The 17,729-nt window shown below is 43.9% G+C and overlaps 1 protein-coding gene across 1 annotated transcript in view; it reads left to right on the top strand.

Moving 5' to 3' along the window:
- Positions 1 to 3,253: 3,253 nt before the first annotated feature.
- PIAS1 (protein inhibitor of activated STAT 1) overlaps positions 3,254 to 17,729 on the top strand; it is a 48,683-nt gene continuing 34,207 nt past the window's right edge. The window contains exon 1 of the mRNA XM_044444812.1: positions 3,254 to 3,310. Within this exon, the coding sequence (XP_044300747.1) occupies positions 3,287 to 3,310 (24 nt within the window). The 5' untranslated portion in view covers positions 3,254 to 3,286. The remainder of the gene's footprint in view (positions 3,311 to 17,729) is intronic.

Below are 17,729 nucleotides of genomic sequence, written 5' to 3'. Positions count from 1 at the left end.
GTCTATTGTAACCCAGGCTTAGTATGTAAAAACAACTAAAATGTTTATGGTCTGGTTCTTAGATATTTTTTACATATATAGATATTCCCAGCTAAGTGTGCATAGGATTGCAGTTAATGTAGGGTCAGATTTCATCAGCAGCCGTAATTCTGAAGGTAACTGTTGTCAAGACAAAATGAACAAAAGCTCTGTCATAATATGGCTGCCCAAAGCCAGGCACTGCAAGAACAGCTTCAGAGTCACGGCGGGATCCCAGTGTCACCAGGAAACCTGCTGCAGGTCTGGCTGCCCAGGTGCCCCCTAGAGATGCCAATGGCCGCTGTCCTGACGCCTTCCTTTTGTGCGTCTCAATCCCTTCCACCCTTTCCCCCCCGCTCTCACCTGCCTCCAGCAAACTGCCCAGCAAACAGATCCCCCCCCCCCCCCCCGCACCCACTCCTCCAAACCGTGTACAGAACTAACAGGCCGTGAAGCATCTTGCGCAGCTTTGTGGTCCCTCCGGGGCTACTGACGTGCTGCATGAATCTCTCTCTGCCTGACCAAAGTGTACATTTTCTTTGGACCGGGCACCCCGGCAGAGCCGCGCTCACTTTTGCTCGACAGTCTTGCCTTTTAAGCGGCCTAGTGCATTTTTGCTGTTAAACAGTAGCAATTTCATAGCCATCCAATTTTTATTATTTGGAGTGGAAACTAGGGCACCTTTTAGCTCTCCGAGGCACCACTTTTGTTGCTGTTGTTATTTTTGAAATAGGAGGGCCATTTTTCTGGAAGTTCATATACAGGGAGGAGAGTGCCGGACCAGTTGTTCATATTTATACTTCACTCCCTTTGATGCTGTTTTTTAAAATGTAGCTTGTCAAGATGAAAGGCCACACAAGAAGGATTTCCCTATTTGAATGCCTGTGACAATTAAATGCATCATAGTAATTAGTATTTAGTACAGATGTGACAATCATATTCTAAGCTTTAATTAACAGAGAAAAATATATATCATATTAACTCATTTCAATTATTTCCCCAAAGTCTAAGTAACTGTAAAGCAAAGAGACTTATTAAAATTAAACGAAGACTCGGGCTGGTCCCCAAGGGTAATGGCATTCACCATACACAAGAGATCGACTCTGAGCTTAGAATCCCTGGATTACAGTGCAATCTTATACCAGTGTTCTTGAAAGTAAGTCTCATTGAGTTCAATGGCCCTTATTCCCATGGTGTAACTAAAAGCTATATAATTACAGGCTTTTCTTTTTAAATAACGTAAAGGTATGCTAAAGCTTCAGAAGTTCATATGCTTTGTAATGGATCATGAATCAGTGAGGTATGGAGGGGGCAATTTCTGGTGAGAGTTATAAATTTATATATTTTGTGAACTGTAGGACCACACTGTATTGTAATGGACCAGATTGTTCTTCCTTACAGGGAAGTGAGTTTTTCAAGAGTCATCCTTAGTATGCCACTGATTCAAGAATCTCTCAAAGGGGTACATGACAGGTGATTTTATATAGCCCGTTTTGATGGAGGAAAAAATGATTTTAAAAATTCTATCCTTCTTTTCACTCTCCAAGCAGCGTCTATGTAATGAAGTCTGGAGTATTTACACAGCAATAACAATCACACAACAGTATCATATAGCCAGATACTTTCCACAGAAATATACTTCCTTTTTCTTAAACTTTGACTGGGTATCTTTCTCTACATATATTTATTTGGAAGTAAGTAGCATTTACTTACCGGGAAGTGTAAACAGGGAAGCAGCAACCAGAATCCATATCAATGAGACAACAAAGACCCCTGAACAGTCATAAAACCTGGAACTCATCAAAATAAATATGAAGTTCCAAGGCATGTGGCTTAAACAGGTCATAGGATACCAATTAGAAATAGGAAGTTAATTAACTTTACTAATGCAAGCCGCAAGATTTAGATGCCTCAGGAGAGTGCCTTAACCTCTGAACAGCTCCTGGCACTTTGTTAGCTTGGTGTAAGTGGTTAGCAAATGCATGGCACTGCTTACGCGTCCCTTTGCCTCCCCTGCAAAGCAAGGAGCTAGTATGGCGTAATGAAGCCGTTTCCAGTTGACTGGGGATACCTGGATTCGAGATCAGCACTATGCCTATGCACATTTGGACTGAAGAACTTTCTACAGCTGCCAGCATTCCCCAGCCACCATGGAGAGGACTTTTTTTCTGCCTGAACATGGCTGGCATTGCTCTTTAAAGCTCCTGAGAAGCCTTGGGCAGGTGAGCATCTCCCTGCCTAACTATCTTGGAATGGCTGCAGGGATATATTAGCAGAACCTTGAACACACTGTCTTGAGCTCTGTGAAAGAAGGCGATGCAGGTACAGTAAGATTAATGTGGGGCCCATATGAAGGGTGACGGGTGGGATGGTGTGCTTAGGCCAATGTGGCGTGTGGCTTTATTCCCCCATTCATCTGCCTTCGTGTTATCAGCAGGAGCCTAGTACTGGCATTTCAAGGATGACAAATTGTACGGTAAGGCTGGACAGACTTCTGCTTGCTGCAAGAAGCCAAGGGAATCTAGCAGAGAACGTGGATGTTGTTAGCTGCAGGCGCCTGTGAGAAATGCCCCATGCGCGTCTCCTGGGGCAGAGCGCTGGAGCACTGGTCCCAAGCCATGGAATTCGAGCTTTTATTCATGCCAGGTGCCTTCTCCTCCACGAGCAGCGAGAGGCAGTTTTCCTAGATAGTTATATGTAATAGGCAAGAAAGAACATTATGGTTCACGTTAAAACAGCTAACAGCACAAATAAGTTGGGCCAGAACTTTCATTTTAGAGATTTATCTCCCATTCATCCAGCAATAGTAAGCATCCAACTGCAAACTAGTCCTTTGCTTTTAGAAAAAGAGGAATCCTTGCAGCACAAAATACAAACCCACACCAATTATTTATGTTCATGATACAAAAAAAGCTGTTGGATAAGCCGTTCGTTCGTTCATTAAAAACCCATTATATGCCGCCTATCTCGCCAATGGCTCACAATCGCACACTTAAACTACTTTGCCCGCTTGGCAGAAAGGGGCTCAGCCGTCCACCGAGCGGCCCCTCCGCGCCCCTCGGCGGCTCCCCTCCCGGCGAGGGCCGCGCAGCCCGGGCCTCCGCTCTCTGAGGACGGCGGGCGGCCAGGCCCCGGGGCACCCGCCCCCCCCGCCCGCGGAGGGAGCCACAAGATGGCGGCGCGCGCCGTCGATTCAAACGCGGCGCGCGGGCCGGGCGCGGGAGGCGGCCTCGGCGGGGCCCAATGCGCCTGCGCCTCGCGATTCAAGATGGCGGACAGTGCGGAACTAAAGGTAAAGGCGCAGCTCGGGGTCTCCTTCCATCCGCGCCGCGGCCCCTCGCCGGCCCGCCTCGCCTGGCCTCGCCCGCCCTGCCCGCCCGTCCGCCCGCTCGCCCTTTCCCCCGCTTCCGCGCTGGGGCCCGGCAGCCGCGGCGGGGGCAGGGCAGGGCAGGACGAGCCGAGGACCTCCGCCGGGCGCCCTCGGAGGGCTTCGCGGGCAGCGGACCCTGCGCGGGGAGCGCCCGTCGGGCGGGAGGCGCGGCGGGTGGCCCTCGCGGCCCCCAGAAAGCGGCCCGCGGGCGCCGGGGGGCACCGGTCTCCTCCCCGCGGGGGCGGCCGTTCTCGACGCGCCGCCTCCCCGAAGGGCCGGAGGGAAGGGTCCGGGTCGCGGCCGCCCCTCCCTGCTAGGTAGGACAGCAGGGCGCCGGCCCAAGTGATGGCGGCTCTCCCCTCCGCCTCGGGGAGGCCGCGTCCCCCTGGGCCCCACCGCGGGAGGGCCTCCGGTGCTCGCGGGCCGGGCGGGCGCCTGCCCCCTCCCCGCGGAGGGGCTCCTCGTGCCCTTCTTATGCGCCTCCAGCCCCTCTTCCCCTGAGGGTCGTGCAAGGACCCTCCCCGCACGCGCTGCTCTGGATCTCCTGGAAGTTGATCGCGGCTCCCCGTGGGAAGGCGCAACTTTGCAGCCTCGGCTGTGGGGCTGGGTGTGGGGCTGCGGTTTTGACCCCCTGCGTTGAAGGGGCGCGGATGCTGATCCCCCCCCGCCCGGGCTAGCGAGGAAGAGGATGGCTGCAAGACCGACCAGTGTGACTTGTGACAAGTGGGGCATGCCATTTCTGTGCTTTCAGCAGCAGTCCCCCTAATCCCCCGTTCACACGTTCCGTGTCGGACAGCAACCTCGGAGCGTTCTGTAAAATGAGTGCAAACAGGCAGGAATGAATGCTCTTGAAATGCGGCATCTCGCTTTGGTGGATTGTTTTGATGTGCCCTACTGTCAGTTGCCACTCCACAAGTTTTGTGAGAGTTGCAAAGGCTTTGTCCCTCTGGCCAAGGATATTCGTGCGATATGCAGGGAATGCCAGTCACGGGCGTGCAAACAAAACTGCGTCTGTGAGAAGTAAATAAAACTAGTGTGCAAAGCAGATGCATTTCCCTACGTCCAGAGAGTTTTGTCACTTGACTTTTATCCAGAGCCATAGATCAGTGGGAGGAAACACTGAGCTGAAAGTTGGGCTGTACTTTGCTTATGAATCTTGTGACTGACGTTCTCTCTTGTTGAAAGTTAGAGCCTTCTGAATTCTCCAGAGGGATAGTAGATAGAAGGAAACACCCACCACCTTGGTTTCCTGTCTTAAAGTGAGAGGAAACTAAAAGTGCTGAATCTCATTTGTTCGGTCTTGTGCTCTACTAATTCTCACTCTAGGCATGCCAGCTTGAAGAAGCTCATCTTAGAAAGTGGCATTCAGAGTCTTGCAGAGGCAAATTTGTGGTTTGTCTTTCATCCCAAGTAGTGTGTGTGTGTTTTTTTTTTGAAAAAGACTTGCCTGAAATTCTTGAAAATGATTCTTCCTCTCTTAGTGAGTAAGGTTTCATATAATCTTATAGGTTGCTTACATTTCCAGCTTCTTGCTACAATCACACAGGCGACTTTCTAGTATTAGGGTATAATTTTCTTTTAAAAAAAATTTCTCAGCATACCCACCCTTGATAAACATAAAGGAATTTTTGGAAGTATTTAGAACATCTCCTAACATCTTAGTATGTTTTGAGGACCTGACCATCTAAACCCTAATATTCAGCAACTGTTATGAAAGACAACACATTAAATATTGAGTAATAACAAAACCTGTCAAGTACAAGTGGAGGGTTTTTTCCTGTGTTCCATTGGCTCTAATAATCATGATGTCTTTTTAAGGCAATTAAAAAACAAAATTGTATTATATTTTTTCTATAGAAAAGCTATTGGAATGTCAGATGTTTTGCTATTAGAATTCGCTTTCCAAGAAGAGTATTTTGTTTCTTGCCTCTCTTGATGTATTAATTATTCTGAAAATCATACATGTTGCTTTCCTATAAAAAGCTTCTTTTTCATGTTGACTTTTCAAAAGGTGCTGTGCTCCTCTGGGGGTTTGTGTACACATGGATGGCAGCTCTCTTTGTGAGGTGAAGATGAATGGATCCTGCTTATAACCTTCCTTGGCTTTTGTGTTTGGGGATGGGGGTGGAATCTCGCTGGTCTTGCAGCATTAGGCTTAAGGAGGCCTGGTGCCTGCTTATGCAGCAGCTTGTTGTAAAGCATAAAAAGGTTTATTGGTTTTCCTTCACACTTGGGGTTGCTTCATTAATCTCGGTGCAATAAATACAGCAAGGTATTGGTAACCGGCTCTTCATGGCTAGGATGATTTGTTTATTAGAAAGCAGTTGTTTTAAAGCTTCTTTGATTTAGATGGCAAAAGATTGCACCTCCTTCCTTCACCTCTTCTTTCATGCTGCTGTGGAGACCCGGAATACATACACAGGGAGATGTGCAGTCTTTTCCCTGTGAGCTTGAGACAATTACTAGATGCTTTTTTCAAAAACCATGGCATTATGGCATTTGTCTCTTTTTAACATCTTAAATTCAACATTTATCCTGGATTATGACTGCCGTCAGCTGCCTTCTTATCTATTTCTCCTTTACAACTAGGGGCTGGCCTTTGTTCCCTCCCTCTACTACTCCTCTTTTCTCTGAGTGCCTTCCTTTTCTGTTGATTCCCATAGATTTCTCCAACATCAGCATAATTTATTTTTATTTGTTTATTAAAATATTTATGGACCACCTTCTGGCCATGAATCCCTCAAGGCACTGTACCAAACAGATATTAAAAACAATTTACACAGTAAAGCAAAAATTAAAGTAGAGAACGATAAAAATTTCAGAAGATTAAAAACCAGCTATTGACCTCTATTTAAACATCAAATGCTGAGTGGAACAGGAATGTCTTTATTGCCTGATGGAAACTGAACAGTGAAGGGGCTAATTTAAGTTCCCTAGGGAGGAAGTTTCACAAACAAGCTGCTGCTATAAAAAGGGGACTATATCCAACATTATGCGAGTGAACTTTCACACATGCATGGGAGCTTCCCTTTCTAATTTGGGACAGACTTGGGAGATGTGAAGGGGGAATCCATTCCACCAGTGGTTTTTGTTCTTCTGGTAGACAAACACAGTTGGATGCAGCCCTAAGACCATCTTCTTATCAATGTCACCTGTAATGGAGTCTTTAGCATAGATTGTGAATTATGGGAAGTTTTGCATGGAAGCATATCCTGGCCTCAAGATAAGAACAAGAGCTTTGAATTGTGCCTGGAAAGAAATTGTATTTGGTCTAGACCAGTGCAAGATGACTCATTTAGAGCGCAATCAAAAGCAACTTGCCTTCAGTGCTTTGCATCAGCTACAGTTTTCAGACACTCTTCACCTAGAACACATTATAGTTGCTCCAACAGGAAGGACTTAAGGTATGCATTTATATGGTGAGGCTCATCTTCCCTAGGAAAGGATGCAACTAGAACACCAGAAGAAGCTGTGCAAAGACACTCCTGGTCAAAGCTGTTGCTTTAGCATTCAGCATTGAGATGAAATCTCAAAAGCTCATGAACACAGCTCCTAAATGTGGTGTGCAAGACACATGGCACCCACGGCACCTCCGGTGTTGCCTCCAGAAAGGTCCCAAATGTGCTGCTTGTAACCATGCTATTTTTAAAATCATTTTTCCTGATTTTTAAAATATACATGCATGAATTTGTGTGAAATTCATGCAACTTTCTAGCACTTATAAATAGGCTTTAACAAAAGTAGGCCAGGTAGAAGTTGGCATCTGTATGCCACCTATTCAAATATTGAAAGTCTTGTGAATCATGGATTTGTTGCGTTGCAGCAGGTGTGTGCTTATCCTTCCAATGTTGTAGTGCCGGTGTTTTAGCTGTCAAATTGGTACAGCCTCTTAAACACTGTGTCAATATAAAATTTGGGTAATAACCTCCCCAGTGGTAATCCACTGATTAGGTATTTCCTGTTGGTGCCCACAGCAGTTTCTCAAATTCCCACATGTGCCCACTGTTCTAGAAAAGGTTGGGAAGCCTTACTTTTAAGTGTTTAAAGGTGCAGTGCTATATATGGTTGGACTGAAAAAGACCCTTAATTCCCATCATTCCCCATGAACGTTTTTCTGTCAAACATGCTAAGAAGGTGCTTGGAAAATTGTTATTCCTTCTTTAATGTGTAAAGAAAGTTTTGAGTGATGAGTAGAATTTATTTATATTTGGGATGTTTCCTAAATGAACAATCAGTCCCCATCCAGGTATAGAGGAAAGTAATTGTGCGTGGTTGAAATCCATTTGCTTTCACTTTCTTGGCTTCCTCTGTTTGGCATAGTGCAAACCAAAAACTGCAGTTCTGTGGCAGAGGAAATGTCTGGTCCTTCTGCTTCCTGCATTGTGGTAAGATTATAAATTAGTTTGTAGGTCTTAATGAAATATCCTGTTCAAAGTGTTAGAGGGAGCAAATTGGGGAACGGCAGGTAGGAGTTGTGTTTAAATACTTAAAAAAATTATTGCTATTTATTTAAAACATTTCTATGCCACCCCCATCGCAACAAACCCTCGGGGCGGCACAATTTAAGATTGTGGTTCCTTGTAATTCCCAGAGAAAGGTGGCTGGAATGGGATTTTCTGTCCTTTATTGCTTTCCATGCCATGTAGGATCATTTTCATACTACGCCAGTGATGCTAATATTTATGAGCAGTCTAATCGATACACACATCAGATTTACATTAAATTTGATTCAGAAAAGCTTAATTGTCCTTAGTTCCCTTTGAAATAAATGACTTGAGTCATGAGTAGCTTGCCCCATTGGTTTCAGTGGTACTTAAGTCTAGAATTGTGCTTAAAACATTCTCTAAATGTCACTTAATTACAAGGAGATGTGAACTTTTGCTTTGTACAGCGGTACCTTGGCTCACGCACGTAATCCGTTCCACGACTCTGGTTGTGACCCAAATTGGTTGTGACCCAAGTCAAATTTCCCCATAAGGTTTAATGTAAATAAGGTTCATCCATTCTGTAACAATTTTTTTTAATCAGAAAATTTTGAAACAAAGAACAAAGTACTGTACAGTACAGTGGAGAACACTAACCTAGGTGCGGGGGAGATTATTGTTTTGAGGGAGAGTCCCCCTCCATAAGGACTCTGCATGGGGAGATCTCTTTCAGGGGTTTCCTCTCTTTGTCTCTTAGCTGCAGGGTCAATTTTGGTGAAAAATCTGTTTATAGTCACTTGTTTTTTCCTGCACTGCATAACCCTCCGGAAATGAGAGACCACGTTATCGTTCATCAGATTCAACACTCGGTTCGTTACATATATGTTGGGGTGGTGCTTCTCAAAGAAACCCTGGCATGGGCGTGCTCCTGCAGGAAAGACGGGCGCAATCTCGGCCATCTCCCCCCCCCCCGCCGAGTGGGGGGATGGCCAGGATCGCAGCCGTGTTCGTGCAGGGAAGACGAGCGTGATCACGGGCGCGCTCCTGCGGGAAAGATGGGTGCAGCACAGCACGGCCGTGATCGCACACGTGTTCCCTGCACGAACACGACTGCGATCGTGGCCATCTCCCCACTCGGGGGGTGGGTGGGGAGATGGCGGCGATCTTGGTCGCCACCCGAAGCGGAGTTCATGACCCAAGTCAGAATTTGCATGAAATTTTTGTTCGCGACCCAAGGCATTTGTGAGCCAAGGTACCACAGTAACTTCTTCGTAAGAACACAGGGAAAGCCATGCTGGATCAGGCCAAAGGCCCATCTAGCCTAGCACTCTGTACATTGTGGCAAAGCAGCTGCCCACAGGATCCCTCCAGCAGGATGGGTGCAGGACCTTTGCCTGCTGCCCGAGGTCCGCAGCCCCTGGGGTCCTAAGCCTGCCATCAGCCAGCTTCACGGGATGACCTCGGTTTCCCTTTTCTCCAAACCTTGCATTTTAGACACCTCCATCACGCCTTCCCTTGCGCTCCTTTTTCTCAGCTAAATAGTCCCAGTTGTTGTAGCCCCCCAAGGGGAGTAAATATCAGCTTTCAATGTTCTGTATATTATGTAGAAATTGAAATGCCTTGCAGTATCATGTAACTTCAGTTTGATTGGTCTGGATATATTTTAGTATCTGCTTTATGTGCAATAGTTTCTGAAAACATTTTCATTACACAATATTTTAAGAGAAATAGGAATTCCCTATTCCCGATTATTCTTCAACTATACTTTTGGGTTGTTGCCATACCTTAATAAGGTCTTCAAAAGCTCTTACTAATGAGAAGGCATATGAATGAACAACTCTCTGTTATATTGTGTGATGTTTATGCTAAAGTCTTGGTTGTGTGCATTATACATAGAGTTAGGTTTATACATTATACAGCCAATACTTTGCATTAAAATATCCAATGGTGTGTTTTCTAAAAAGATGACTGGGTGCTGGTTTGTTATTCCATAGAACTCAAGGAATAATACTAGTTTTAACTGGTGTAAGGAAGCTGCTAACGAGAAGGATACTTGGTTATGGGGAAATGTAACTGCGTAGTAGCCAAATAAGCAGAAACTACTAGTTCAGCTTTTGCTTGATTATTTTGCTTACACCATTTCTTTTGTAGGGATCTCTGTTAATCTCAAAGTAACATGCACACAGTGTACTTTCACAATGCAAATTCTTTTAATGGGCAGCTTTCCCTGTGCAACTCTGCACCTTCCTATTCATAATATTGCAATTTGTTGTGGTTCTTGCATGTCTTTCAAGAGGTAATCTTTGAGCTTTTATTTCCTTACATTGGAGCTGCAAAGATCGAATAAGCAGCTGTGCATCAGTGTAAAAAATAATTCAGTACTTCAATATGTTTGCCAATAAAAATTAGATTGCAGATTTCATGCACACATAAATATGAATAGTGTATGCATACTTGTTTGTGAAGGGTTTTACACTTCATTAGGAGTTCTCATCAATTATATTTACAGAGATATGGGGGTGGAAGTTTTATTTGTGGATATACTGGTAACTGTTGTCTAATAAAGACTGCAGAGTCGCCTCTAAAAAACATTTCATTGGTGTAAAAGTATTGTGCATAACTGCAAAGAGTCACTGGTGATTGCAGCAAGAGGCATGAGTTATTTATAGCTATTTGTTGTTTCAACATTGATTTAAAGCTATTTGTAGATTTGGTGCTGAACAGAAAACAGTTTTCAGTACTAAATGCGTTATATCAGCAACCCCTCTTGATGTTCGTTGAGCTTTCATGCAGTGCATTTAGGACAAGGGCCTATTTTTCAAGAGATGGAAGAAGGTGATTGAAGATGACAGGGCTTAATTAAGGCACACTGGAAGATTAGCAGAAATTTCAGAACTGGTGAAGCTGTGGTATTCCGTGGAAGCCTAAGGATGGAGTGAAAGTAATGGACTGAAAGGGATGCAGAAGAGCGAAGGCCTAGTAGTGTGCTGAGAAAAGGAAACTGAAGCAGTTGATCACGTGAAAAGGAGAAATTGCAAAGGAAGTGAAGGAAATTATGAGGATTGCGGAAGTTGGTTTAAAGACTGAGTGTAACATTTTAAACAATATGACTGCAACTGGGAGCTTCTCTAGCTAGCTTAAGCGCATGCATGTTTAAGAGTGATTCAGGTTTAACTACCTTCCAAAAGTAACCTTAGGACTTCTATTTTTGATAATCACAAAATCAAAACTTTCAGAAACTCTTTGCCCTGGGCAGTTTTAAGCGTTTGGGGTAACAACATTGAAAAATTGCAGGCAGCTATGTTGGTCCACTAGAAAAAATCCAAATGTCGAAGTTGGATATTGTCCTCCTTAGATCTAACTAAAATGTCACAAAATGGAAAGCTAGTTTTCAGGTTCTGCAGAACCTTTCTAGAGAAGTTGGAAGTTTGTTTGCTCTTCTGTGGCATTCTAGTTGTGCCTAATAAAGGTATTATCCTACTGTGGATAATGCTGTCAGTGTGCAAACAAGCTGTGTCAGACCAGCTATGGGAGTGGGAGTTCTGGAGGCAGCCAGAACAGAATTAAGAGCCATTCTATTCTAGAATGAAGAAGGAAAGCTAATGTGGGGAAAAAATCTAGATGGTGGAATACCAAGGGTCTAGCCTTCCCTGTAAAATAAAAAGGGTGAATTTAGGGAACTGAGAGAACAATAAAATAGTCGTACTTTCCTGGATGTTGGACAGGAGGAGAGAAAGGGGCAGCTTGAAGGTCATGCAAAGATAACTGCAGCAGACAGTAGTTCACACTCTCCATTTAGGTGTAGGAGAAGCAGGAGAATTACCTCTTGAGAGTTTAGCTGAAAAATATTGATTCAAAATAAAACGTTAAGGAGATGGTGAAAGATACAGGATGGCAGACGGTTTGATAGGAAATATTGGCACTTGTGCACATTTTCCCCAAATGGTCCAGGTTTGTGAATACCTTTCTGCTAAGTTTCAGCAACACCGATAGCTGTGTGAGGAGCCTATTGTTCCTTCCTTAATATAGTGGTTGCTGCTGGGGAGGGGCAAATAGAAAGTATTCTGCTTTCATGGATTTTTGGCATCATGGTTCTACCTTCTCATCTAATGCCATTTTTGCATCTGAAGTAGAACTAAACATCTGCATGCGAAACAAATAGACTTCCTTTCCTGAATTAGAGTTGCATTAGAGAACCATTGATATATGCTGTTAAAGGCTGTGCCTTCTTTGCTGAGCTGAATGGTTTTTTGTGGTAGATCTTGACCCATGTCTAAGACTTGTGGAGTTTTCCTCAGTGGTAAACGTACTTGACTGGGGTATCCATGATTCCCAAGTGCATTGCAGGTCCTCCTGTATGCCTGCTCCCCTGCTCCAACTTAGCCTTAATTCAGGGACATGAATGACCTACAAGCTCTGTTCATCAATTTGAGCTGTATTGGTTGGATATCCTGTCCCAGAGATCTTTGGCCATTGAGTGATATAGAAAGTAACTAGGAACAAATCTCTGATGAAAAAATCTGCAATCACAATAGGTCTAACCACTGTAACTACTGTAACTCCACTGTAATGTTGTACCGTGGACATGAATATACCTACTTGGTTAGCCGATTCTTTTTAGAGATGAACTGCTCCTAAGTTCTCACCATGGCTTTCCAGTTTGCATCTAGTTGACCAATAGCTCCCTTCCCAAGTTGCAAAAAGAAATCTCCTTCCCCTTGTATCTCCAGGAGGGATGAAGGAGAGAATTAGGTCAGCTGTGAAACTGAAAGATCTAAAATGGATGAATGTGGCCTGCCCTTTTCTCTTATGATTGTTAAAAAAGTGTCTCCATTATAGGATATGAAAAGGTGCTCATGTACCATAACCAGCATGTTGGTGTTAACCTTCATCTCATTTCAGGGACAGGGAACCTGTGTCCCACCAAATGGGACAGGAGAGTCCCAACAACATTTGAAAGTTTATGGAGTTCTTTTTCCTTGCACCATTCAAATGCAGAAATATTGTGCTTTCTATTTATTTCTGGATACTTACATTACGCTTGATAACTTCAGTGAGAAGGATATTTTGGGGGGAGCAGGGGATCACCCACCTAAAACTGAAGTAGTCGTGTAATTATATTTAGAACAATCTGTCCAGTTTCTGGTCCCCTTGAGGTTTTTCCTTGTTTATTTTTGTAATCCTTGTTAATTGAAGTTATGCATAAGAGCACAGTCAATTTGGCTTGCCTTTCTTTTGAGCACCATCAACATTCTCTACTGTATAACTGCTGGAAAGCAAACCTTAGACTTTCTTTCTTTTTGGAGAAACTTAGATTCTTTGGAATATAAAGAAAAATTGCAAGCTTCTGGGGTATCCAAGCTCCGAGGCAAAGGCTGCTGGATAAGATCACACTTTTCTCTTACCTGCAATATTTAGATATTGGATTCATTTTCTTGGTGATAAATTCTTTGCCACTCACCTCAGAAAAAGTGCAGCAATGCATTCTTCTAGACATTTGGCCAGAGTGAATTTTGTTGGATAGTTTCAGGGCATGTCACTATATGTAGCAGTATTTTTGTCATATGTGGTGGCTTGATAGATTATATGAGCCATAAAGGTGAGGAAGAGCATAAAAATGTCTCAAGCATATCAGATAATGTCCATCTACATGTTAGATAATGAATATTCATTTTGTGAAGGATAATATACAGTATATCACAGAAGTGAGTACACCCCTCACATTTTGTAAATATTTTATTATATCTTTTCATGTGACAACCCTGAAGAAACGACACTGTGCCACAATGTAAAGTAAAGCTCTTCCTGTTCCATCTTCCTGCCTTGATTCTGCCTAATTCCAGCCTTAACTCTATTATGCCGTCCCCCTTCTTGTAGTTCCATCTGCCCTTCTAATACGTGGTGCTGGCTCACATCCCCTACTAGCTTCCTCTGCTCTTGCTCAGAGCAGCTGTGAATGTCTTGGAGGAAGTCTGTCTTCACATTTGCTGATTCCCACCAGTGTAAGTTCCTCTTGCTTGCAGCTTTGCCGCACTGCCAAGCAAAACTTCTTGCTTGCTGCCAGTCCCAAGGCCCCACCATTTTCTCTTCCTTTGTGAGGACAAGGTGGATGCATCTGGAGTTCTCCTTTTTATCTGAAGACCCTTTCCTCTTGCAGTAAAAGTTCTTTGCTTCGAGATACTTATTTGCTTGCCACTCTGGTCCTGCCAGAACAGTACCACAGCACACCCCCCTCCCTCTCCGCTGCATATCATCAGCCTCTGCTCATCAATCCTTTTTTTTTTTAAAACAAGTTTCCCTCTCTGGCAATAATACTTCTCTCCTTTTTGCCTTAAAGCTCTTGAACAAGCCGTTTCTGTTCACTATCCAGAATTCCTTCCTTAGCCGGGTAGATAAAAGCTCTGGGGGGCGGCTAAAGAAGCTTATTGAAACCTGGCTATGCAGATAGGCTTGTAGGCAAGGCAGAGACTAGAAATGCTAAATGTTTCACTCTCTTTATGTATTTGGATGCAGGGGAAACACTGTTAATGTGCTCTATTACCTGTGGTGATGAGAAGATTGAGGCAACTTAGTTGAAACCAGCTCCCTTAAAATTAATTATGGACTAGTAATGGTTGCCTAAGTAATGACATTATTCCCTCTGTTGAATGGAAAGGAACTTGGGAGCAAAAGCTTTTTTTAAGTAACAAAAGGAAAAATTATCTAACAAGCTTATCTCAACTCCCTGGAAGTATGTCATCTTTATTTTTTTGCCTTTTGTCTTGATTCTTGCAAGCTATTTAAATTCTCTACGCTGACACTCAATGGTGTACACCAAGATTGTGTCTAATTCTCATGTATTTTTCTACAATTACTTGTCTTTAAACTAGGCTAAGAAATAGCAATGTAAAACAGCTCCCATCTGCATGGATAAGTACAACAGGGATAATAAAGATTGAAAATGCCAGCAGAGATGGCTTGATTTTTTTTCTAGCACTAAAATAAAGAAGACTGTTATATCCCACAACCTTGTTTAATACCAAAAATAACAATAAAGTTCAGAGAGTGAATTAGTCGCTGACATCTTTTACTTGCAACTTTCTACAGGCATGCCTCCTTGCATCTCAGAGGCATGGGGAAAGTGCTCTTTAGATAGTCCCGTTGAAATGAAAGGGAGTAATGCTAACTGTTCCATTAACTTTAAATGAAGCTTAAAACAGAAGTGATGCCAGGTGGTCTGGCCTGATCTTGAGACCTGCTGAAAAGACTGCCGTGAGTGCATCATTTGGGGGTTAAAGCAGGGACTGCAAATTTTGGAGGTGTACTTCTTCAAAGTATATAATCCCAGTTCTCAGTGATACCTACATTAGCTCTTTTTGGTGATGGCCGGAGGTGCGTCCAAAGGGATGGCAGGTGTGACTGGTTCAGTGCACAGAGGTTTCTTAGGATGGTTGAAAGGTGGCACCACTCCAGAAATCATCCTTAGTGACAATACGTGCCTGCTCCTCTATTTGTACTGCTCACCCTTTCCTACTAATTGCCGCAAGGTCGCCCTGAGCTGGTCCCTCTTTAGTGACAAGGAAGAGCAGGAAATAATGGAAAAGGGTGGTACCATTTCCCCTCTTCTGCCTTGGGCGAAAATGGAAGCTATTTGTAGTCACTGCTGAGTTCCAGCAATCAGTGCAAGAATGAAAGTTGTCGGACAACACGGAGCTTTGGCCTATATTAGGAAAAACTCCAGTATTACTTGCAAGTCGTCACGTCCCATTGTTGAGTAGCCTGACATTTCAGGATTTCAGATTTCGTTTTCATTGGCCTTGGGCTGTTGGGCAGAGCCCGGCTGATGCGTGGGGGGCCTCTTTTCTTGGTATCCCGTTTTTGGGTCTTCTGTAAGTGTGGGTATAACTTTCCTGGTGCCCCTAAACCTACCTTTTCAGAGTGCATCATGCAAGTCCTAGAGGCCGGAGGAGGAGGAGAGATCGGCCTGCGCCACCTTCCCGTCTTGCAGCCGCCTCCAGAAGCTTTCCTAGGAGACAGCAAGCCAAAACACTGAACAGAGCAGAGCGACCTGATCTGTTCTCGCCTTTACAATTGTGGACACAATTTAAGGTCTCATTGGATGAAGAAATCTGGGTCCTTTGAGAAGGAAAAATCTGTGATTGCGCCTTATCCGAACCAACATTGTTGCTACTTTCAATTCTGTATACATTAATCTAAAAGGGGTTTCTTTCTCGTGCATATATATATTTCCATGCTTTCTTGATCACTTATAATAACTTTAAAATTTTAGTATTATAAAAGCATAACACCAATTGGATTTTTATTTTTCTGGCTTTCTTTTTCAACTCTTCAACATCTGGATGATTATTTTTATAGCACCTTCTAGTGGCATATTCAAGTTACAGTCTTATAAATGAGATTTAAGCTGCTTCTTGCAAGCTGACCGCTTCTGCATTGAATTAACAGCCTGTGATTGGCCTGTTGGTCGGTTGTTGGTTGTAGGTGGTTGCTGTGTGAACTTGGAGCCCTGGGTTGTTTAGGGGCTAGGCTTCCATCAGTGACTTCTGAGCTTCCTTTCCTTATTCTGTACTTCTTTTTTTCCTGAATCCTTAATAAATCTTTTACCCCATTTCCACCAAAACCCAGATTATATGCTTTGGAGGTGAACATGGGGAGGCCAACAGAAGGCTAACGTTTGGGGCTCATGCAGTTTCTGTTTCAGTGCCCAGGTCTGACACAACCTACACTCTAACCACGCAAAGGCAGACTTCAAGGGGTCCCGAGAGAAGGGCCCCCGCTGGGAGGCTTGGCCAGTCATCCCCAAGGAAGCGGCAGTGCTGGTGGGAACTGGGGTGACCCGGTCTGTTCTACAGCTGGTGGCAGATTTAGAATAACTGTTAAGCCCCTCCTCACTTGCTCTACTTGGGGAATCCAGAAGGAAGGGCTCACTCTTCTGTCTGTGAGCAGGATGGTCACATTTTGCAAGAGAGTGATACAGGGCTGTGAATGATAAGACACAATTCTTCCCTTATCTGCCGTGGGTGCCTTTTCTCTTTGAAGGATGTGGCATAAATCAAATAACTGTCAGGCAAAATCGAAAGGAAGCCAGTGCTCTATATAGGTAGAGCAACTTTACTTTTGAGTATTGTGATAGCACAGGTGGAATGAGGTTTTGTTCATGCTGACATCTAGACATGGAGGTGAAAATAAGAGAGCAGAGTACTTCCTGATGCAGATAGTATTTCTTTTGCTCTGGCACTTTAAATACCGTAGTTATTACAAGAGCATCGCCATATGTTGTGGAAAACAGTGATGCTAGATGACTAGCACAGACCGTTGCAGGGCGGGGTGCAGCACAGGGGCGAAAAGGCAGGTTCCCGTGCGAAAGCGACTTGGGTCGACAATCATGCAGTTCACCACCACATGGGATTTTACGTTCTAAAAAGATACATGACCAAACAGGAAATATTAGGCTCTTGCTTACAAGCTAAATGTCTTTAACTTTATGAGGCAGTGACTGAGAGTAAACAAGCAATATTTCAGCCAGACTGAAAGAACTAGTTCATACCATAAGCATTCTAATTGGGAAACGGTCTTCCATGCCAGCCCCATCCCAGTTTGGTTTTTTTTTAATATTTCCAAAATGTTTTGTTTCTAGCACATCACACCAAATGAGAGTCATTAAAAATGGCCAAGAGTTTTACCTAGCGCATGTGGTCTACCTAATGTTCATGGTGTGCAGTGTTATGATAGCATAGGACAGAAGGGGGTGGGGCTTGATATTAACTGGGAGTGTGTGTGGAAGAGTAAATTTTATTTTTCAAGGACAGACTTTAATTCTACCACATGTGGTTCTATCATAATGGATTTTCTTTTTAGGAAAAAACATCTGTTTTATACTTCAGATCTCCTTTACTGATTCCAGACTAGAATCCACA

This window comes from Varanus komodoensis, unplaced genomic scaffold (genome assembly GCF_004798865.1).
Source record: "Varanus komodoensis strain SLA01 unplaced genomic scaffold, ASM479886v1 scaffold46_1, whole genome shotgun sequence".
NCBI lineage: Eukaryota > Metazoa > Chordata > Lepidosauria > Squamata > Varanidae > Varanus > Varanus komodoensis.
The sequence above is the reverse complement of the archived record's forward strand: the minus strand, read 5'-3'. Positions and strand labels throughout refer to the sequence as shown.